Source organism: Nelusetta ayraudi, unplaced genomic scaffold (assembly GCF_046127955.1).
Source record: "Nelusetta ayraudi isolate G7.1 ecotype Tasmania unplaced genomic scaffold, CSIRO-AGI_Nayr_v1 ptg000235l, whole genome shotgun sequence".
Classification (NCBI taxonomy): Eukaryota; Metazoa; Chordata; class Actinopteri; order Tetraodontiformes; family Monacanthidae; genus Nelusetta; species Nelusetta ayraudi.
The window spans coordinates 397,763-420,263 of NW_027466284.1; the positions used below are offsets into that span (position 1 = coordinate 397,763).

At 46.5% G+C, this 22,501-nt stretch overlaps 2 protein-coding genes across 4 annotated transcripts in view; both read left to right on the forward strand.

Moving 5' to 3' along the window:
* The first annotated feature begins 14,858 nt into the window (after positions 1 to 14,858).
* tlx1 (T cell leukemia homeobox 1) overlaps positions 14,859 to 22,501 on the forward strand; it is a 40,506-nt gene continuing 32,863 nt past the window's right edge. Inside the window, exons 1-3 of one of the 3 annotated variants that reach the window (XM_076016710.1) lie at positions 14,859 to 15,511; positions 16,833 to 17,070; positions 18,090 to 18,344. In XM_076016710.1, the coding sequence (XP_075872825.1) occupies positions 15,061 to 15,511; positions 16,833 to 17,070; positions 18,090 to 18,300 (900 nt within the window). In that variant the 5' untranslated portion in view covers positions 14,859 to 15,060 and the 3' untranslated portion in view covers positions 18,301 to 18,344. Of the gene's footprint in view, positions 15,512 to 16,832; positions 17,071 to 18,089; positions 18,819 to 22,501 lie in introns of those variants that run through there. The other 2 variants (XM_076016711.1, XM_076016712.1) reach the window with 2 other exon arrangements.
* sdhaf4 (succinate dehydrogenase complex assembly factor 4) lies at positions 21,155 to 22,294 on the forward strand. The gene is made up of 3 exons (XM_076016681.1): positions 21,155 to 21,334; positions 21,421 to 21,534; positions 21,935 to 22,294. The coding sequence occupies exons 1-3, from the start codon at positions 21,256 to 21,258 to the stop codon at positions 22,042 to 22,044; spliced, it is 303 nt and encodes a 100-aa protein (XP_075872796.1). The 5' UTR covers positions 21,155 to 21,255; the 3' UTR covers positions 22,045 to 22,294.

Sequence of the window (22,501 nt, forward strand, 5' to 3'; positions counted from 1 at the left end):
CGTAATACCACTGTAAAATGTGACTAAAGTGACGTCATGCTGCCCTATTATTACTCCACTTTCTGCTGCCGCCGCTGATTAATAGCGGCAGCATGAGTCGCGAGCAGAGGTTCACCACCACCACCACGTGTTAAAGCGTTTTGAAATGCAAAACTCCTTCCGGGGCCAAAAGGCAGCAATGTATTAATGTGACGCGTGTTGTTTTTCAGTGTGATGAATAATTGATGGTGATCGATGGCTTCTGAGAGGAAGCTCTACTTGCAAATAAATATAATGAGCGTGGATGGAAGGAATGGATTGCATACAATTTAACAATGTTTTTGTGTTAGTGTGCGTTACTTTGATGAAGTTTTTTTTCTCTCAGATCAATACTATTATAATATAATAATAATAATAATAATAATAATAATAATAATAATCAAAGCCTTGATATTTCATTACACCATGACATTGTTTCGGCTGACTATATCTTACACCGGCCACATGGTGGCGTGGTTATCGCGGAAGGTTGTGGGTTTGATTCCCAGACCAATAGGAGTGAGAGCAGAGTGTGAACGGTTGTTTGTCTTTCTATGCGATACACTGGCCTCCGTTCCTGGGCTCAACCTAATTAGACAGAGCTGACTTGGGGTTAAGTTCACCTTGTGGTCCACCTGGTTTCTGATGGTTTGCTTGAGGGGAGATACTCCTGCTCAATAAAATCACTCCTGGTTGGTTTGATTATTACCTTTATAGTCTCCTCGTTCCCCGGACGCTGAGTTCTGACAAAGTTGCTGCTTTTTGCAGCATGCAAGCAAAACGTTGCGAATCCTTGCGGACTGACTGCAGAGTTTCTGCTTCCTGGTTGTGTACACACGGTGTTTGAGGACAAACCCGCTGCTCTCACTTCTGGTTTCCACCAAAACAAAACTTCTCTTGTTGCCGCTTTATCCTCCGACTGGTTGGACGATGGAAAGACTTCACATGGAAGCCTTTCAGAAGAGATGCGTGAGTGTCCTGGGCGAAACCAAAGTCGCGCTCGTGTTTGCAGTCGCCGCTGGGTTTCCTCCGTCCTGCCGAGGAAAGGAAAGGAAAGCTGCGAACCGCTCTGTAATGCAAGGGGAATGTGCAGATAGCGGCCGAGCGTCCGCTACGCGACCTGCTACTCTGACACTCCACTGGATGTATGTTCTGCTGTTGCACTTGAAGTGCTGTTTATGCGGAGCACTTGTGAGTGGAGGCTGTGCTGTAAACCGAGCTCGGTGCGCAGCCAGACTTTACTCAGCTTCAATCCAAACCATCCAGTCTGACTCAGGGAAACCATTGACTCACATCGTAATCCTGCAACCACGGAGGTAGTAGAGAGGGGGGGGGGGGTGGAAACACAAGAGCAGAGGAGGAACACTGCAAGGGTTTATACACACACACACACACACACACACACATATATATAGAGAGAGATATATAGATTTATAAAATAAAAGATGATACTAATAATATATGTATGTATATGTTTTTGTGGTGTATTGTGCCTGCAGTGCAGTGTGTGTGTGTGTGTGTGTGTGTGTGTCTGCATGTGTGTGTGTGTGTGTGCATATGCAGGGGTAGCTGCGCTCTGTCTCAATCTGTCAGAAGCTCTGACACTGAGATCTATCTTGCTGCAGTGGGCAGGAGAGCAGGAAGCAAGGAGGACAATAATTAAACCTCTTGGTGAACACTGTGTGTGTGTGTGTGTGTGTGTGTGTGTGTGTGTGTGTGTGTGTGTGTGTGTGTGTGTGTGTGTGTGTGGTGGGGGTGCGGACGGCTTCTCAGACTGAATGAATTTTGTGCGTCTGTATTCTGGGATTTTTGTGTGCAATCACAAATGTTTGCACTTTGTGTTTACACGTGTAGAAATATTACCAACACATATTTTGAGTGACAGTGAGTGCTGGCTAGTGTGTGCGTGTGCGTGCGTGTGTGTGTGTGTGTGTGTGTGTGTGTGAGAGAGAGAGAGAGACAGACGTTTTTATTGCCCGAGGATGAAGCAATATCTCATCCAGCGAGCCAGACGCGGCTGACAAAACGTTGTCTTAATTTCCTTCAGGGAGTCGCGACTCTCTCCGTCAACTGCAGGGCGGCACTAAACTCAATCACCCAGCAGGCCGAGCACGAGGCCCAGGCCACGCTTCACATTTCCATTAGCCTGATGTTTATTTACAGCTGCGAACCCAAAGCAGCCGTTTGGGTTATTGTACGCCCGTCCATGTTTCCGTCCCTCTTGACAATAATGAAGTCAGCGGCGGGTTAAGTTGAGGTGTGGAGCTGCTCGATGGCATCTGTGTCAAGACTGATGGAAAGTGTTGGAGTCTCCTCCAGGGTGAAGGCTGTGGCTTCCAGCTCCAGATGGACTGCACGCCTTGGGGGGGTGGGGGGGGGATCCTTCAGTTTGTCCTACTGTTCTTGTGAAAGCCAAACATTTCTATTGGACTTTATTTTATTCTGCATCAGTACTTGTCTGTGTGTCTGTGTGTGTGTGTGTGTGTGTGTGTGTGTGTGTGTGTGTGTGTGTGTGTGTGTGTGTGTGTGTGTGTGTGTGTGTGTGTGTGTGATCAAACAGTTGTCAAACTACATGGCACTTATTCTATTATCCATTCATCCGTATTTTGTAAAACCACTTATCCTGCGCTCATGGTCACATGGGTGATACCTGATGATACCATGTGATACCAGATGATACCTGATGATACCAGGTGATACCAGAAGGAGATACCAGGTGATACTTGATGATACCAGGTGATACCAGATGATACCAGATGATACCAGGTGATACCAGGTGATACCAGATGATACCTGATGATACCAGGTGATACCTGATGATGCCAGAAGATGATACCTGATGATACCAGGTGATACCAGGTGATACCAGATGATACCAGGTGATACCTGATGATGCCAGAAGATGATACCTGATGATGCCAGAAGATGATACCTGATGATACCAGGTGATACCTGATGATTCCAGGTGATACCTGATGATACCAGAAGATGATACCTGATGATACCAGAAGATGATACCTGATGATACCAGGTGATACCAGGTGATACCAGATGATACCAGGTGATACCTGATGATGCCAGAAGATGATACCTGATGATGCCAGAAGATGATACCTGATGATACCAGGTGATACCTGATGATTCCAGGTGATACCTGATGATACCAGAAGATGATACCTGATGATACCAGGTGATACCTGATGATTCCAGGTGATACCTGATGATACCGGATGATACCAGGTGATACCAGATGATTCCAGGTGATACCTGATGATACCAGAAGATGATACCTGATGATACCAGGTGATACCTGATGATACCGGATGATACCAGGTGATACCAGGTGATACCTGATGATACCAGGATGCAACCCTTGCTGTCTGGGGTCAAAGGTGCAGGTGCATCCTGGTCAGTTAATCAACCATTTGTCAACCCGTTTCCATAACAGGAATGTGTTTGGACTGCGGGAGCAAGTTGGATACCTGTAGAGCAGGAGACCCCAAACTGTTCCACACCATGGCCATGAACCCCACAACTTTAGATGTTTGAGTAGCTGAGTCAACACAACTGCATCTAATACATCAACAGCCAAGACGCCGTCCATCAGAAGAATGCATCATCTCACTTCTCTGTCATCGTCCTGGCTTCGGTCTTGATCTTCGCCTGGTTGTCTTCATGATGCTTCCACCAACAAGTCAAAGCATCTGTTTGTCAGACAGAACTAAACGCTGAGCAAAAGATGAAAGGCAGAAACAACACATTTTCTGCATTACAGTACGATCCTCGCCATCCGTGTTTTATGCTGCAAACGCCAATATTTGTACATAGAAATCTATTATGTCCATTGTCTTGGTAAACTTTACACTGACTTGCTGGGTACCTGCATTCTGCCATTGGAATCCAGTAACAGGCATCGCAATAGAATCCAATACTAAGACGTCTAAACACTAAAACTGTATCTGAAATAATTTCACGAGTGACTTCTGAGCTCCAGCAGATTGTTTCAGCCTCTACTTCAGGAACTCAGGTGGTGACATGAGAAAGTCTGTCTGCTATAAAGACAATAATATTATAATATAAAGTAAAATAATCTGATGCCCCCCCCCCACACCCTGCCTCCCCAATCACACACACAATATAGAAAATAGGTAAAAATGTCTACACACACACACACACACATATATATAGGATAGTGGACTATACCTTCTACCTGTGTGTGTGTGTGTGTGTGTGTGTGTGTGTGTGTGTGTGTGTGTGTGTGTGTGTGTGTGTGTGAGAGAGAGAGCTGGCTGTGGGAGGCTTGGCTGTGTGTGTGTGTGTGTGTGTGTGTGTGTGTGTGTGTGTGTGTGTGTGTGTGTGTGTGTGTGTGTGTTGGCGTGGCCAGCTTTGAGAGGGTAATCCATCTCCATCACTTAAATGATTATCCCCATTAATCTGCAGTAAAGTAATAAAGTAAACACCATTCTCTGCTCCTCCGCCGCCTCCCACTCCTCCCCACCTCCTCCTCTCCGGGTTGGATGGAAGTTCATTAAGTCTTTAGTACATTAATACGTCTTCATGTCCCCCCCCCCAACCACCACTCTCCACCCCTCCCCCACTGCTTCCATCACCTGGTGCTCGGGGCCCCGAGAGGCTCAACTCTCTTTCCCTCCGTTAGTGTGAAAAAGAGAGAGAGTGACTGAAGCTGCCGCTGCTGCGTGTGTGTGTGTGTGTGTGTGTGTGTGCGCGTGTGTGTCTTTGTAAGGCTGTCACTGAGTGGAGGCGATGAGCTCGGAGGATTTAATTTTGCAGCAGCGCCGGACTCAGATGGCCCTGCTGGGTGCCGCGGTAATTTGCCTGATCAGGTTAGAGAATCATTGGTGTTGGTGATCAATCATCCAGGGTGTCAGCGAGGACTCAGGCCTGTTCGGCATGGAGCCATGTGTAATTGGCACTGGATTGATGCGGCCGTGTTGTCGCAGCAGCGTGTTGAGCAAAAGTTTGCTCAGTTAAAAGATTGTTAAAATTACCACCAGTCTCTCACACACACACACACACACACACACACACACACGAGAGAGGGAGATGGGGCCATTAGATGTGAGGAGGAGGAGGAGGAAGAGGAGGAGGAGCAGGAGCAGGAGGAGGAGGTCTGGTTCATCTTAGGCTGTGACAGTGTTTGCACAGCTTAGTGTTGCCGTGCCGCCTCCACTTATCACTCACACACACACACACACACACACACACACACACACACACTCGCTGGCATTTCTTTTATTGCATGAAATGAAATAGTTCCAGCCGACTGTGTTCATGGGGAAATAACAGAGAGAAAAAGGAATATTGTGCTCGTTGAAACCCTGCTCTCGAGGCCGACCAGTGTTTGAACTCAGCGTTTCAACAACAGGCCCTGGTTCAGTTGGCAGGAGGCTCCCAGCAGAGTGCAGTGGGGCACCGGGGGCCAGTCAACACAAACCAGTCACACCCTTCCTAAACCAGTCGGGTCTGGGTCGGGGTTTCCATGGCTGGTTTGTTTGTTTGGTGATCGGGAGATAGAGTGTACCGGCTGTCATGATGCTTGTGTGTTATGGTTCAGTATTCAGTGACGAACTGAAACCTCTACCTGGTCAGTTTGTAGTTGCTGTGGATCCTCTCGATGCTCCAGCAGTGGAGACTACAGGCTCCCTGAGGGCCCAGAGATCTCCAGACAAGGTCTTTTAATACAAACTCTACCTTTGCACAGTGTGTGTGTTAATTTGCGGTGTTTTCTATCTAATCTACTCTAAGGAATTAGTAGAAGTTTTACTAATGAAGGTCAAAACCACCCCCTCCTCTCGTCGATCCTCTTCACTCTTTGTCCTGGTCTTGTCCAGAGAGGAAGATCCTGAGTGAAACCTTGAGAGCCGTGCTCCCAGAATGGCTCTCAGCACTCGCGCTGGTGGAAACTTCAGGGTCAGGTGTCAGAGGGCGTCTTCACTCCTCTCTGCGTGTGTTTCTCCAGCTTCCTGGTGCTGCTCGGAAGCTCTTGACTGCACATCTCTCAGGCCCGTCGCACCGGCTCAGATTTATGGACCGCAGGGCCCAAAGTTCACGCGTCCAGCTGGCCTCGCCGACGCTCCCTCCCGTCTGCGCTGCACAGCAAGATGTCGTGCGGCCCCCGACTTCCGGCCACAGCTGAAAGTGCAGCGTAAGCCGAGGAGGTGGAGCAGAGAGCGATATGGAACGACGATAATAATAATAATGATCTCGAATCATCAGAGAGCTGCTGTTACCTTCACACGGAGAAGAACTTCCAGTCACGTGTTTGTCAAAGTGTTTATGTCACCGTCACACTGCTCTTAAGTCTTGCTGGCTTCGCCCGGGATGAGGCTGAATGACAACAATCAATCAGCGCTCATAAACATGTAGTAACACAGATGGATGGATATAAACGGCCAGGCCAGATGGACAGATTTAAGTTTCCAGCGACATAAAAAAGATTCATCCGTGTCCTGCCAGCTCTTACCCGCCTGTCATGGGTCACAGGGTGGCTGCAGCCAATCACAGCGGTCCTGGGGTCATCAGTCAGGTCATCACTGGCATCATGAGGTAGCAAGTGCAAATACTTTGCTACTGGACTTTAGTAGATAGTAATAAAGTCATCAACTTTTTATATTGCAGTTGTTGGTTGAAGTTGAGCTCTTTGCTGTTGTGTAGTTAAAATATATATATAAATATATATATATATATATATATATATATATATATATATATATACATATATATATATATATATATATATATATATATATATATGGAGGTTGTTTGGTGCAGAGAAAAGTAAAAAAGCAGTAAATAAGATTACATTCTGATTGTGTCCGTCACATGGTGGTGGGAGTGTCTTGATGAACCAGTGTGCAGCAGTTGATGGCCTCCCTGGTGACTGAGACCTCCGTCCACAGCTGTCCAGGAGCGGCCCGGCACGCCGGCGGTGTTTTGTCTAACGCCGGTGTTTACCGGTGTGTTGCACAATCTGAGGGGCTCGCTGCTGTCTGGTCCGAGGCATGCGCCTCGGGGGCCAGCTCGCTCTATCAGGCCAATTAGGGGTGACCTTTGACCCTTTGAAAGCAAGACTGTTGAAGAAAGGGAAAATATTTTCATTCGCACCACTTAAACACACACACACACACTTTTCAACTCCCAGCCTCTAATCTGTTTGTGTTGCTGCTGTCTCTGCCTTCTAGACACTCAGCACTGCTGCTTGCATGCTTTGCTTTTGCCGTCTGCACAAGAAAAAAAAAAAAAAAAAAAAAAAAAAACAGTCGCTGACACAAATCCAAAGCGTACACACAACAAGAGCCTCTGTCACTTCTGCAAACTGCTCCGCTTTGCTCTGGGCCTTGCAGAACCTCAGTTGGCCTCTGCGAGAAGCCTTGAAAATGACCCGTTTGACTGCGAAGCATCGGAACCACAACCGCCCGCTGCCACATGAGACAATGGAAAAACAAGAGCGGCTGCTGAGCTTGAGTTTGTCAATATGATTGCAAATTAATGAGGTGATAGTGAACACAGACAGATGTAATACAGAGAGAGAGAGGGAGGAGGAGGAGGAGGAGGAGGAGAGGCTGAGTGGGTGGAGGAGAAGTGAGGAGATTCCACACCTAGAGCCACGTCGTTAGAGCTTCAGTCCCTGGGGCAACGCAGGCACCAGCCTGTCTGAGGCCTCAAGTGCTGCACATTTCAATTTCCCTCTCTTTTCCTCATTGTTTCTTTGCCGCAAAATAACATTCAACAAAAAAAAAAAAGGGAAAAAATGTGAGTGGATAAGAGTGTGTTTTGGATTTTAACAAGGCGGACACGAGCTCGCAGGTCGGCGAGTCCTAAAGTGTGGGGGCGGGGGGGGGCGTGAAATACAACACCTGGGGACCCCCTCCATGAACCCATAGGACCCCCTGGAAAGCTCACCATAAAACTTTAAGGGGGTCTTGTTTTTTTTCCAAAACGCAAAAAAAAAAAAAAAAAAGGAAAAAATCATATATTATTGTCACTAAAATGCCTTTAAGATCATCCTGTGTAATATTCAATTTTGTAAATATTATTCCACCTGGCAGAAGAATGAATGAATTCATAAATCATTGGCAGGTTATTTATAGGCCTCCTGCATGTTCAGGAAATGTAAATTGGTATTGAGTAACAATCAGGAGAACATAGGGGACCCCACCACCACCACCACCACCACCACCCGAATATTGAGGGGTATCTCGCACACTGGTTAGGAACCAGTCCACCAAGACAGAAAAACACCGACAGGTAGGGGGGGGGGGGAAAAATCTGACGTGTTTTTCCTGAAGATCGCGGCTCAGCCTTCCAAAAAAAAGCCAAAGAAAAGCAGCATGATGACGTCAACTGCAGCAGATCCTGTGCGAGGTGGATGTTGGCAGACGGGAGACCTTTGATGAGTCATCCACAGCTCGCACTGTCAGCGGGGACCGCAAGCATTTTCATATGTATGGCAGAGCAGTAAAGGCTTTTTGGAGTTGAAGGCAGCGGAACCGGCAACCCGATCCCATCTGTCCTGCAGGAGGCAACGTCTCCCAGCCGGCGGAGCCCAGAGGACGTCTGAGGGCCGCGGGAGAAGAACGAGACCATCGCTCCGTCCCGGGCCGTCTGACAGAGCTGGCAGGAAGCACACACTCCAGCCAGAGAGCCTCCCAACAGGACGGACACACACACACACACACACACACACACACACACACACTGGGCAGTGAGGGGGCCCCAGCACACTGACGGGGCCTACCGTTCCACCAGATGTACGCCACCTGTTGGCCATGTGCGCTGCGTGTTGATGTGTGTATCAGTGCTCATAAATAGGAACGGCCGAGGCTTCCTGAAACAACGTCGACGCTGTTTTTTTAAGGAAAGGTGTGAACGCTTTGGGAAGGCGGCGCTGCTGCTTTTTCAAGGGGCTCCGGCCAATCACAGGCCGCCTCTGCGTGACAGCGCTTTCGCAAAATAAAAGCAATGTTTCTAAAGTGTTGACCAAGTACAATTGTGATTTGCAGGTGTTTCCATTGAATGGTCAAATCTGGTCCCCGTTGAGACCACGCCCACCATGAGGAGGATGGAGGTAAAAAAAAATCATTTTGCCATTAATCTGCTTTTCCATGTTGTTTGCTGTCAGAATGGCTCTTGTATTTTTCTCTTTTAAAAAACATTCCGTCTCCTCCTCCGTCCAACCATAACGCGCCACTTTCATTTGAAGTGAGCTGGTCACGTGACCCCCCCGAATACGAATAAAGCGTTTTACATGGCACTTTTGAGATATTCCACTGTATGGATACGAGTGAAAAACCACCGCTTCGGTGTTGAGTGTTTTCAATGTTTGGCTTCGTTTTTGTATTTTCTTAAAAAGTCAGTTTTATTTTTTCCAGACCATTTTCTCAGCATCGTCGTGTCTTTGACCCCCGAGGGCTTCGTTGTGTGTGTGTGTGTGTGTGTGTGTGTGTGTGTGTGTGTGTGTGTGTGTGTGTGTGTGTGTGTGTGTGTGTGTGTGTGTCAGGACGCAGAGCCAGTTGATTTCTCCTCACTTCCAGTTGTTGTTGTCGTTCATCTCTTCCTCCGTGGCCTTCGTCGGCATCTCGTCTTGCTTTTTGCGCCGCGGCGCTGGGGGGGGGGGGGACACCGCAGTGCAACAACCTGTGCAGGCTGACTGACTGCTGGCCTTGATCTGACTGCACCTTTTACACAATCATCATTTCACTCAGAGCGTATTGAGATGCACAAGTTGCACGAAAGTCGATGATGAAACTTGAATTGGCTCATCAACTGTGGAGTCACACACACACACACACACACACACACACACACACACACACACACACACACACACGCACGTTCCACGGGCATTCTAGGCATCGTTTATCGCAGCTCGGTCCGCGATTCTGCTTTAATGACGTGATGACAACGCCATCAAAAGCAGTCCCCCCCCCCCTGTTGTATGGAGTTGCTGATAGGACTCCAGTTCTCCCGCAGAGTGGCTGAACGTGGCGAGCGCTTGATGGATTGTGTTTGGTCTGAAGGGGGAAGTTTGACGGTGACTCCAGGGATGGACGGCGGGTATCACGCCTCTCTTGTTTTGTCTGCGACTCCAGTGGCACAGACGAGCTGTGAACGGGAAGGGAGTGAACGCTGGTCACGCTCGAGTGCAGCGAAGAGTACGTAGCGATCGTCGCTAATTTGATATTTTCATCCGAAAGAAACATTTTTTTTAATTCTTTTTTTTTAAAACTGGATTTAAATGGCAATCAGCAGTCTGTGTATGAACTCATGGAGTCATGTGAAAACATGGGAGTTTTTCCAGAAAGGACGCCTACATCTACTGCCACTGTTGTGAATACATTTTAAAAATTAATTTAAAATTAATTTAGATTAATTTAAATATAAAGCAGAAGAAGTGGGTGGAAAATTAATGAATGAATAATTAACATTTGATGTAATTGTGGGATTTAGTACATTACATATTGCGTCAGAGATGTTCTATCTGATTACTGCACAGTATTGATCATTTTAATCCGTCATTAGCAATGTATAATAAATTGAAGTGCTTTCAGGTGTGGTTTGTGCTCCAGACTAGATGTTGATAATCCTCGGTGGTGCGAGGATGTCCTTCAGACGGACCAGGTGATGGTCTCAGATGTCCTTGGGTCTGCCAGGAAATAATAAGAAAGGAAATGATAATGAGAACATAGAATAAAGAATAATAGTGAAAATCGGTCTGAGCCGAGTTTTCACAAGACTGTCAAAAAAGAAGAGCAAAACGACGGCCTGTTTCCACACAAGGAGCAGCTGATGACGATGACTTTAATGAAGCCCACCGCATGTAAACACACCATTGTTCTTGCTGGTGGGGTCAAGCCAGGAGAGCGTCGCCGACCATCTCGCAGCGCTGCAGGAAAGCTCCCACATCTTCTGGCTGAGTGTCCACATTCATTCCTCAGTCAAGCTGAGTGACCGACGCTAATGTGGGTCTTCCTCTGTGGAAACTCTCACAGCACTTCTCTGCCACATCACATTACAACTCACTCACGCTTTGAAGGAGATGTTCCTTCATCATTCAACATCTAGAGGGTTCCATCTTGCAGTGTGAGAGTCGGGGGGCCAAAGCGGCAAGCATTCCCAGCTTCCTCCCGGCTTCCTCCCGCCTCCTCCGCGCAGGAGCGCAGATTCCTCCCGTCGGCCTCTCCATCCGTTCTCCTCAGGAGGTCAACCACGCTGAACCAGGGCGACAGCACGCCTTATATGGCAACACGGGGAGAAGTTGGTGGAGCAGCTACCAGCTGCTACCAGAGAGATTGTCAAGTCATGTGATCAAGGTACGGCGTTGGATGTCACGCTGAGACGTTAGCCCGCTGGTGGCATGAGGAATTGTTCCGTCGGTCATTGTTTTATGTGATATAATCATCAGAGGTCCAGTGTCCCAGAACCAGTGGCCTCGGATGTCGAGGCCTACGCTCCAGAATGTACTGCAGTCTGTTTCTGTATGTTTCAAAACTAAAGTTCAGTCCTGCCTCATCAATCTGGTCTCTGTTCAGTCGACCACCGACCTCCTGGGTGAGAAGGTCGTTTACTCCCTCCACTCTGCTCTGCATACGCTGCATCAAAACACATTGTGGAGAAAGATGATGGAAAATATTTTTTCAAGGTATTCACTTTAAACAAAGCAAGAAGCAGCCCGACTGCAGCCGTGGGCAACGTGACCTCAGCGGGCAGGTCGTAGCGATGGGCCACTGGGACCTGATAACGAGGCCGCACTCACTCATAACACAACTTTCTATCAGTACTGTGGACGAGTTCATATGGAGGGTTTTCACATTGACAGATTATTTTTCCTGCGATCCAAATGTTACATTAATATTTTGTGATTCATGGTCATTAGTCCTTTATTAGTGGTTTGACCTTGGACTTGGAACTTGGACTTTATTATTAGTAGTATTATTATTACTGTTATTATTAGAAGTAGTAGTAGTGTTATTGCTGTTGTTGTTAGTATTTTATCTCTCATTACTAGTAGTAGTGGTACTAGCATACAGTATTATTTGCAGTTTTATAAATTACACATATACACATTTCTGTGATAAAGTATTTTTGGGGAAAAAGATGAACTTTGTGCACCAGTTGAACCACTTTAAGTGTGTGTGTGTGTGTGTGTGTGTGTGTGTGTGTGTGTGTGTGTGTGTGTGTGTGTGTGTGTGTGTGACCGGCTCACATTGTTTCCTTCCAGCAGTGTTTTGTACTGGCTGTGTTGACCGGTTCTGGTGGGATTCTCCTGCTTTCACTTTGACCCACTTTTCGTTTACTGGCTGGCCTCCATCAATCATCTGAAAATGGGGTTTTTTTGGAAGTACTTGACGTCCAGATGATAAGTGAAGTGATAGGGAGCTGCCATTCACACATCAGGAAGGAAAGCAGCAGCCCTCTGCCTGCCTGTGAGGCCCACTAAGACAGCAGCAGAGGGTCCACAATTATCTGACAAGTACCTGAGTGACCTCGTTGGAATAAGCTCAAAACACTTTTGTGATTTGTTATTTTAGAGTCGTGCATTCTATAACAAGTTCATCAATGAATTTTTAAAGAGGTTTTTTACTTACGCTGCTTTGTTCCTGGACCACTCTGCACTTCTCTAAAGAAGGGGGTTCGAAGCAGTGTGACAGGAATCTCTTGTCTCCTCACACTCCTGGAAGCTGCTGCTGTTCCTCTGCGCCTCTGAACCAACAGGAAGAACACTGGCCACTCGTCTCGCTGCCTCCGTTCCTCCAACTGTTGTCGTCTTTCATTCCTGACAGTGGGTCTGTGTGATGGAGCAGCCTGCATGGCGCTGCATGCAGACACTCGGGTCTTCACCTTGGGTGAAGACGACGACGACGACGCCGCCGTTGTGTCAATGCTTTGGAAAACATGCTTAACTTGACGACTGCACAGTGTACCTTCTGAAGAACATGATGTAAAAGGCATTGATAACATAAAGCCGCAGGCATGGTTCATGACATTTAAAAAAATAATCATAATAATAATAAAAAGAAATGTTAGAAAATAATTACATTACTTTGGAAAACATAGCTGGCGTTTGATCTTAGTGCGTACATTTAATTTGTTATATACTAATTCATTAGCATACTTTTGCAAAAAAAAAATTAAATGAAAGCACTGTTATTATTTTTGTCATGGGAAAAATCAACAGAGTGCTGTTTCATTAATGAGCCCAAGTGAAGGGAGTGCGATATCAACCACATTGTGTTTCACACCGTGGTGCTAAAATGAAAACAGGGGCCCTCCTGAATAGAAATTATTATTAAAAAAAAATTAATTTTATTTAATCCTTTCACAACATTTATTTTAAAGTTATACCAAAAAAAAATGCATTCATAGTATTAAACGTGTTATTTTTAGTTTTTAAAATGTTAAACTTTGAGAAACATGGACTCTTGTTACTTGGCGCCGCCTCCTCCTCGTGTTGGATCGGAGTTGCTGGCGCGTTCATAAACTCCATCCTGTGATATTGTGTGATCGCGTCCTCCCTCTGGTGTGTTGTTGAAATCCCAAACAGCGGCACCTCGCCGCTTCTCGCCGCGGACGCAAACTGCCGCATTATTGGCCCGCATTTTAAATGAACACCGCGCGCCGCTGCGGCTCAGCCAGCCAATGGGAGGCGCTCAAAGCCGATCAAATATTAATCCGTCGAGCGGCCTCTATGAAGTAATTAAGTCCCTGCGGCTTTTGTGCGTAGAAGCGGAAATCAATGAGGATCGCGGCTGAATGTTGGGGTTTTTTGGTTGCTGAACATCATTAGGGGGCGCTGCCGCTAGTTATTGATGATGTACGATTAAACAAAGATGCGTCCATTTATTATGGTGCGGGGGGTGGGGGGGGGGGGGTTGCTCTCATTTGGATGCACTGGGCCCCGCCTTCATTATGCTGTGCTGTGACTGGTAATAAACGCAGTGCTAATGGGAAATAATGACTGGTGCGCGTGTTCCCCGCTAACTCGGGACAAAAACACCGAACGGTGGAAGAATCCGTTTCCACATTAGTAAAGCAAGGCGTCGGTGTCACCGCGTACAAATTCAGAAATACTAATAATCTCTTCATTATCTCCCCATTTATTGTCTGGAAAATCATCAAGCGCGTGTTTTTGTAACTCTGCCTCTGCAAGTGGGAAGCTGAGATTGTTCTTTCAAATTAAAATGATAAACTGAGAGTATTAGGTTGTAATTAAATGGATCTTTCTTTTTGGCTTTATTTGTTATTGTTTTCCCAGAGTCGTTTTTTGTTTTGTTTTGTTTTGTTCTTTTGAGGTTGTTGTTGTTGGTTTTTTTTTTAAACTTTGTGGAATTGTTATTGAAATTGAAAGCACCAAGCTGCAGTTAAGCAGCGTTTGATGGCAGCGAACTGATTGATCCGTGCTGGCTGGTGATCCATCCATCCGCGCTTAATGAGGCCATCAGTTCACTGACCGCACTAATTAAAATTCACTTGTACAATAAAATAAGAGGCGCAATTATGAGCCGATCAAGGCCTCGTGATTAGCGGCTCTAATTATGAATGATGAGGCCGCGAGTGTTCACCTCCCTGAGTCAGGGACGACAGGAAGTGATGCAACTGTTGTCTCTCGCTGGAGGAGCATCAAGGTGTTTTGGAATAAAACTTTTCCCACAAGCCCCTGCGGCCCCTGTCCACTTGCCACTCTGATTGATGTCTTCCAGCAGCAGCAGGACTCCCTCTCTCTCTCTCTCTCTCTCTCTCTCTCTCCCTGTCTGTCTTTCTCTCTTTTACTCTCACTCACTCTCTCTCTCTCTCTCCCTCACTCTATTTCTCTCTCACCCTCCCTCACTCCCTCTCGGCTCTCTCCCTCCACGTGCACGCACAGACATACCCGCACACGACCGTCAGCCCGCACAGGGGAACGAGCCGAGCCGAGCCGGGCCAGAGGGAAGGAAGGAAGGCAGGCAGCAGGACCGAGGCAGCGACGGCGCCTCGTGGTGGATCACCCGGGCCGTCCTCGCGCCGGGAGCAGCGCGCGAGGCCATGGATCAGCTGGGGATACTGGGCGCGCACCTGCAGCAGCAGCACCACCACCACCACGCGCACCCGCACGCGGACTCGATCAGCTTCGGCATCGATCAGATCCTGAGCGGCGTGGAGCACAGCTGCATGCTGGGGGTCAAGATGCACGAGCCGGACTACGGCCACGCGACCTACGGCGGCGGCGGCGGCGGCGGCGCGGGAGGCTTCGCGTGCGAGTACGGCGGGGCGGCGGGCTCGTGCGGCGTGTCGGCCTATCACATGAACATGTGCATGAACGTGAGCGGCGGCAGCAACAGCGCGGGCCCCGCCGGGGTCATCCGCGTGCCCGCGCACCGGCCGCCGCTGAGCTGCGGGAACCCGTCCGCGTCCCCGGTGCACCAGAGCGGCCTGACGGCGCTCACCTTCCCCTGGATGGAGAGCAACCGCAGGTACACCAAGGAGCGCTTCACAGGTAGGAGCAGGAGCCGCCGCGCTGTGTTGTAGGCTGAGGCACCGCTTCACAGCCACACTCTGATTGCTACACCAGGCTCTCTTCTGTAGTTGGCGGTCCGCTTTCACAGTCCAATCCTGGGCGCGAGAACTCACGGTCATCACTCATTGACTGTTATCGTTTCATCGTGAAATTCAGATTTCTTTTGAGAACCACCGCCATCGACCCCCGCGTCAGTGTTAACACAACATGACTGGGGGGGGGGGGGGGGGGTGCGAGTAAACAGGCAACTGTTGGTGAAAGCTGCGAAATCAGTTGTAGTTTGACTGTAATTCACTGTGAAGGCAATGCAGCCGCTAGCATCGCAAAGGACCAATCAGACATCACACATTCAGAAGCCTCCGCAGACACTTGCAGGGTGACACGTTGCCTTTGTGGCTCCAAGGTTCTTCTCAGGCTTTGTCTAACAGAGAAAAATCTCATATTTAAAATCTCATCATTTATTAAAACAGTGTCAGCAGCTGCGTGTGTGTGTGTGAGAGAGAGAGAGAGAGGGAGAGAGAGAAGAAGGGCACACAGACATTACAAAGGCTATTTCAGTGAAATGTGTTTAAATGGGAATTTAGACCTTTTTTGAGGAGATACATTCAGTTTTTAAATGACGCAATAGAAACAAAAATGTTGCCTCTTTTTTTTGTCTCTTTTCCTTGTTATTGGACGTTCAGTTGGGGCAACATTTTTAATTAGATATTATTATTATTATTATTATTTGAAATTGAATTGAAAATGTAACAAATATTTTTAAACTGCATAAAATAGAAAAGCAATACGTTGCTGATGAAATATTGAATGTGTCTTCATAATAACACATTCGCAGACTTGACTCGAAAAAAGCTTCAAAAGTGTTTTTATTTGGCCGCTTCAAATTTGCTTTTGTTAAGATATTGTGGCCATACATATCGAACTGCGTGTTGCCGTGTTTATACCGTAAAATACATTGGCCCTATTGATATAAAAAAAATAAAAAAATAAATAAACAAAAACACAAAACACCGAAGATTCTATTTTAATGTGTGTGTAAAATCATCGATGTTTTTTAGACTTTTCATTTAAATGATTTATTGCTTTCGTGTATGAACTGTTGGAGCAGCAACTCTGCCGTAAAGTCGTCGCTGCTGCTGCTGCTGCTGCTGCTGCTGCTGCTGCCGCTGCTGCTGCTGCTGCCGCCGCTGCTGCTGCTGCTCTTCCTTCTCTTTACTGTCTGCTGTGACTTTCCTCTTTCTCCCCGCATCTTCCCCCGTGTCATTCTCTTTCCTACGACATCTCGTCCGCTCCGGTCCAGTGTCCCTCTCACCCCTCACTGTGACACGCCGTGTAGGTCACCCCTACCAGAACCGGACGCCTCCTAAGAAGAAGAAGCCTCGGACGTCGTTCAGCAGGCTGCAGATCTGCGAGCTGGAGAAGCGCTTCCACCGGCAGAAGTACCTGGCCTCGGCCGAGCGGGCCGCCCTGGCCAAGGCCCTGAAGATGACCGACGCCCAGGTCAAGACCTGGTTCCAGAACCGGCGCACCAAGTGGAGGTAAAGCTGGTTCTGGAGGGGGAGAAAAAAAAAAAAAAAAAAAATTATATATATATATATATATATATATATATATATATATATATATATATATATATATATATATATATATATATTCTTAAATTACAAATATATATTATTTAGTTTGTAATTTAAGAAAAAATATCTCAATATTTTGACATCGATTGAATGTATCAAAACATTTAGCCTTACAGAAAAAAAAATGTCTAACTTAGATTATAAATTACAACAAATTTATTAGATGAGAAGGAAATTTTGGAGCGCCAGTTTCAAGACTGGAGGGGATTATGCTGATATTTCTGAAAAATAATTTTGTTTGCTTAATATTAGTTTCGTCAATTCTATTTATTTTATTTATTTTTGCAGAAGTAAATATTTTGCATTTATTTTTGCAGAATGAAGATAGAATATAATAGAAAACATTCCATGTAATTATTAATTCAGTTGCTTTAGTTAGTTTTGTTGCTTTTCAAATTCTGTTGTTGTTTTTTTTCATCCAAAATTATTTCTAAAACATAGGGCCTATTTACAATACTAAAAAAGAAATTATTAGTTTTATTATTGCGGATACATTTTACGTGGCTTTATTGCTCATTTGTTATCAGACTATTTTTAGTATAACAAACGGGCAAAAGCTTTTATTTAAATTTATAAAAAAAAAAATAATAATAATAACAATAATAATAATAATAATAATAAATAAAACACGCGTCATGAGCTGCCCAAATTAATGCTGTAGTTGTTTATTGGAGCGTTATATAAACAGTTTGTTTTCGTTTTTATTATTTATTAACTAATATTTCGATGAGGAGCAGAAGTGCTGCCCATGGAATGACAGCACATGAACGCAACGTCGTTAATTGTCGCGCTTGCTCAGCACAGAATCCTTCCTGCCTGTTGTTGGCGCATTTTAAAAACTAAAAGCAGCGTTGTGACGCGGTCGCCTGCTGACACTGCCGCTGTAATGACGCGCGCCTTTCCACCGTGGCGGCATGCAGGCGGCAGACCGCGGAGGAGCGGGAGGCGGAGCGGCAGCAGGCCAACAGGATCCTGCTGCAGCTGCAGCAGGAGGCCTTCCAGAAGACCATCAACCAGCCGGCGCCGCCCGACCCGCTGTGCCAGCAGAACAGCTCGCTGTTCGCCCTGCAGAACCTGCAGCCCTGGAGCGAGAACACGGCCAAGATCAGCAGCGTGTCGGCCTGCGAGTAGAGCCGCTGGAGCAGCAGGAGGAGGGGGAGGAGGAGGAGGAGGGGGTGGAGGAGGTGCTCCTCTTCATCAGACTCGGTCAGACAGACACTACAAACATGCGTCTGGTCCTCAGCACTACAGTATATACGCCCATGTGATGGGGGAGTAAGCGGTAGGAGGAGGGATGGATGGAGGGGGGAGTGCACATCTGGATGTGGCGCAGATGCGCGGACTGAATCGGTGCTGCGGCCCTGATTTTAGCAGACTGAAGCTGGAAAGATGATGATGATGATGATGATGATGATGATGATCGATGTGCTGCAGAACGCTGCTGGGAGTATAGCTGGCCGCCGTGTATTATATTGTACCTATAGAAGATTCCATGTTTCAGAAACATCATATTTTCATATTTGATGAACTGTCAGTGTTGCATCCGCGTCACCGTCTTTGTCTTTGTCTCCCATGTTCGACTTTATACTGAACTGCAAAACAACAGCGCACTTGTTTTAGCACCTTTGAATTAAAGCCTTTAACCTGTGTGTACTGCCATCACGTGATGACTTGGAGTAGCACGTGAGTGTTGTCCTTGCGTCAGGAAGTCTTGGCGAAGCCGGCGTTGTCTTATGATTTGTATCCAGGCTCATCGGTGGCACAAAAAAAAAAAATAGCATCAACTCTCTGATTGCTTCTCGGGCCTTTTAACTCCAGCTGGATTCACGCGCAGTCAAACCTGAGTGACGTCACCGTCATGTTGGAGCCCTGCCAGGTGCCAAGCTGTTTCTGTCTTCAGCGCCGTTGGTCAGGAGAGATCGGACCTCGTGCTCGGTTGTTTATCGGTCTGCATCTCTTCAAGAGCATCGGACTCCGAAGCTTCTCCGCAAAATTCCACCAGGAAATAAATCTCATCTTGTTGCTTCCGCACTCACAAATTACACAAAGTCTTCATCCGCATGGTAAATGTCTTTTGACGAATGTAGACAGCAGCCAGCTGTGTGTGTGTGTGTGTGTGTGTGTGTGTGTGTGTGTGTGTGTGTGTGTGTGTGTGATTTGACGTTCTCCAGGAATGCCTTCTAAAAAGGCATTTCCATCATTCACGCAGATAGTATCTGCACTAACTCTCTAAAATCTCTAAAAACCCTCAGAGGGGAAACAAATCTCTTTCTGACTGAAGGTGATCGAGATAAAACTTTTAGAGTCAACACGACACCGCTGTGGGGTTTTGTTTTTTTTTCCCCTTGTCATATCTGAAAGTCACTTAAGCGCAGGATGAAAGCGTGTGTTTCCAAAGTTTGTGTCTGTTTTAAGAAGTTGCAAAAGAGAGCGAGGGGAAGCAGTGATTTTGAAAAGCCAAGGTAGTTTTTCCAAACTACAACTGGACTTGTCGCTGTATTTTGGGCCAGAGTTCATGAGTTCAATGTGTTTTCATTGTTGAGGGGGAGGAGAATGCAGACTAACTATGAGAATGTTTTATTTCTTTTTCAGGGAAAGGACATTTAGTTTCTTTCCTTCATCTTTGTACTATATCGTCAAATAATCCTCTTCTTTTTTCCAAAAAAAAAATGTTAAATGGCATCATAGAATTCACTGCAATGACATTTCATTTGAGTCTTTGATTGACCAAAATCATCCCTGTCGATGATGTAAAAAAAACAAAACTGTATGCCATCTTTTTTTTTTTTTTTGCTTCTTATTTAAACTGATTTATTACCAAATGAGTTTCAAGTGAACGTTCTGCTTTGCTTTGTTTTGTTTTGTACAGGCACAAATTGAGTTTTTGGTGAGCCACTTCATTTATCTCCATTGCTACTTCTGAGTTTAAGCGCTTTTCTCATTACAGGATGCATTTCACTCATTAGACGGATCTTTAAGATGGGGAAATCCACCCGACCCAACCACACCTGTTGATTCCAGTCAGGATACATACTTGAAATATCTTTTGAATCCACTGCCTCATTCTGTTCCTCTGCTACACTCACATACAAAGCCTTCGATAGCGGACGTGTGCTTTTGCTCAGTGCCTTCCTGTATCGTCCTTCAGTGTGACAAACCATGTAGTCACAGATCCACATCCAAATGTCCATTACTACCATTATACCAGCTGGAGATCACATTTCCCCCACTTACCTTCCACTCTTCACTCTTATGATCTAATATGACCAAACATGACAAAGTGGCCGCTATAAAGTTACAGTGTTTTTCAGTTCACATGGTACAGGAGCGGGCAAATCCTTTCACTGGTGGCCCACAGTGGGTTGTACAGTGTGCCGGGGGGGGGGGCAGAAAACATGCTGCTGTAATGGTCAATGGAAAATGAGTCAAAGCAAAGTTGCAACCAAATCAGTGTCTTTGAAGCTCCACCAAGGTGTTTAGCTCTTAGAACCATCCAGAACCACCTAGAACCATCCAGAACCACCAGGGTGTTTAGCTCTTAGAACCATCCAGAACCACCTATCACCACCTAGAACTATCCAGAACCACCAGGGTGCTTAGCTCTTAGAACCTTCTAGAACCACCTAGAACCATCCAGTACCACCAGGGTGTTTAGCTCTTAGAACCATCCAGAACCACCTATCACCACCCAGAACCATCCAGAACCACCAGGGTGCTTAGCTCTTTATTGAAATGACTCTGAAAACACTGCAAACGTGGAGGAAATACAGCTGTTTGACTGACTATTCACACCATTCCCTCCAGTTCGGCGGGCCGGGTGAGTTAACGGGTCAGGAGTCAATTATCTCTCAACTTTAGGCCGTGAACGTAGTTGGTCAAGTCAGTGTCCCCGAAGGAGGGTTTTTTACTGCCTCCTGCCGGCTAAATGTGAAGCTGCAATGAAGGTGACGGCTCCGGGGGTCGCAGGCTGATGACGGAAGCCTACGTCATTGACGCTGGACGGTTGACAATAACGACGGAGCGGTTGTGTAAATGTCCGCGGTGGCGCGGTGAGCTTCTCTCTGCTGCTTCTCCTGGAGTTGGAAGATGTTCCCTTCGCGGCTGAGTGTCACCGCCAGCAGACTGCTGCTGCTGGTGGTGGGCAGGAGTCCGGCTGCTTTGCCAGGTAAGAGATTCTGACCCTCCCCGAGTCTGCCGCCAGACCAGAGGAGCCGCGGGGCAGAGAGCTGAACACCGCTGTCACTCCTGCAGGAGCTTCCCGAGCAGCCAGCGGGGCGCCGAAGGACAAGCAGCCGCTGAAAAAGGCCCAAACCCCGCAGGGTCGCTTTGACAACCAGGAAGAAGTTCAGAAGGATGTTCTGCAAAGTGAGCCATGTTTATTGCAGCGTATTCATTTTTGGATGATTGATTTGTCATGACTAGTGTTTCGTGTTGTTATTCTTTACTGAAGATTTATTTATTGTTTTTATTTTATTTCTGGTCAGTCCAACAAGGTAATATTCCCGGCCTGCCGTGTGTTTCTCGGGGGACGTTTTATGTGTGTGTGGGGGGGGGGAATGATACTTTTGCCCCTTTTGGCCGACTATAAACTGGAGACTAAACCCAGTGGAGCCCGATTATGACCCAACGCCCAAGAGACTTGAGCTGGAGTCCCAGCACACAGAAGAACCTCAGGGTCACGCTTCAAACCATTGCAGCTGTCAGTTTGAGACGAAGCTGGGATTTGACCCGCGAGGACATCTTATGCATTGCCGATGTCTTTCAGAGTTTCCTGATGACGTGAATCCAGCAACCAAGGAGAAAGGGGGTCCCCGAGGTCCGGAGCCCACCCGCTATGGAGACTGGGAGAGGAAGGGCCGCTGTGTGGACTTCTGACACGTACCAAATGTGCAACCTTCAGAATGGTTCAAATGAAGCCCAGATATATGACATGTTTTCACAGCAACTATTTCTGACAGGAAGAGGGATGTTCATTGTTTAGAACGTCAGATCTGTTGGCCTCCATGTCCACATGAATGAATATAGAGATGAATAAAACAGTGCGTGTTCCTGTGTTGGAGTTCTTTGCATCTATTTATCTGGCTGTATATTACATCTAAATAAATGTATAAACTTTAAAAAGTCATTCAGGGTTTGTCATTTAATTTAAGTTTTTCCTAAAACAGTTTTTACTGCAATTATTTGAAATTTTTTGAATTTTTTTTTTAATTATTATTATTATTAGTAGTAGTAGTAGTAGTACTAAGTAGTACTTTAGTAGTATTGCACATAGTCACTCGTTATTTGACATTTAACAGTTGATCATAAAATGTTTCTCGGAAGTAAAAGTTTG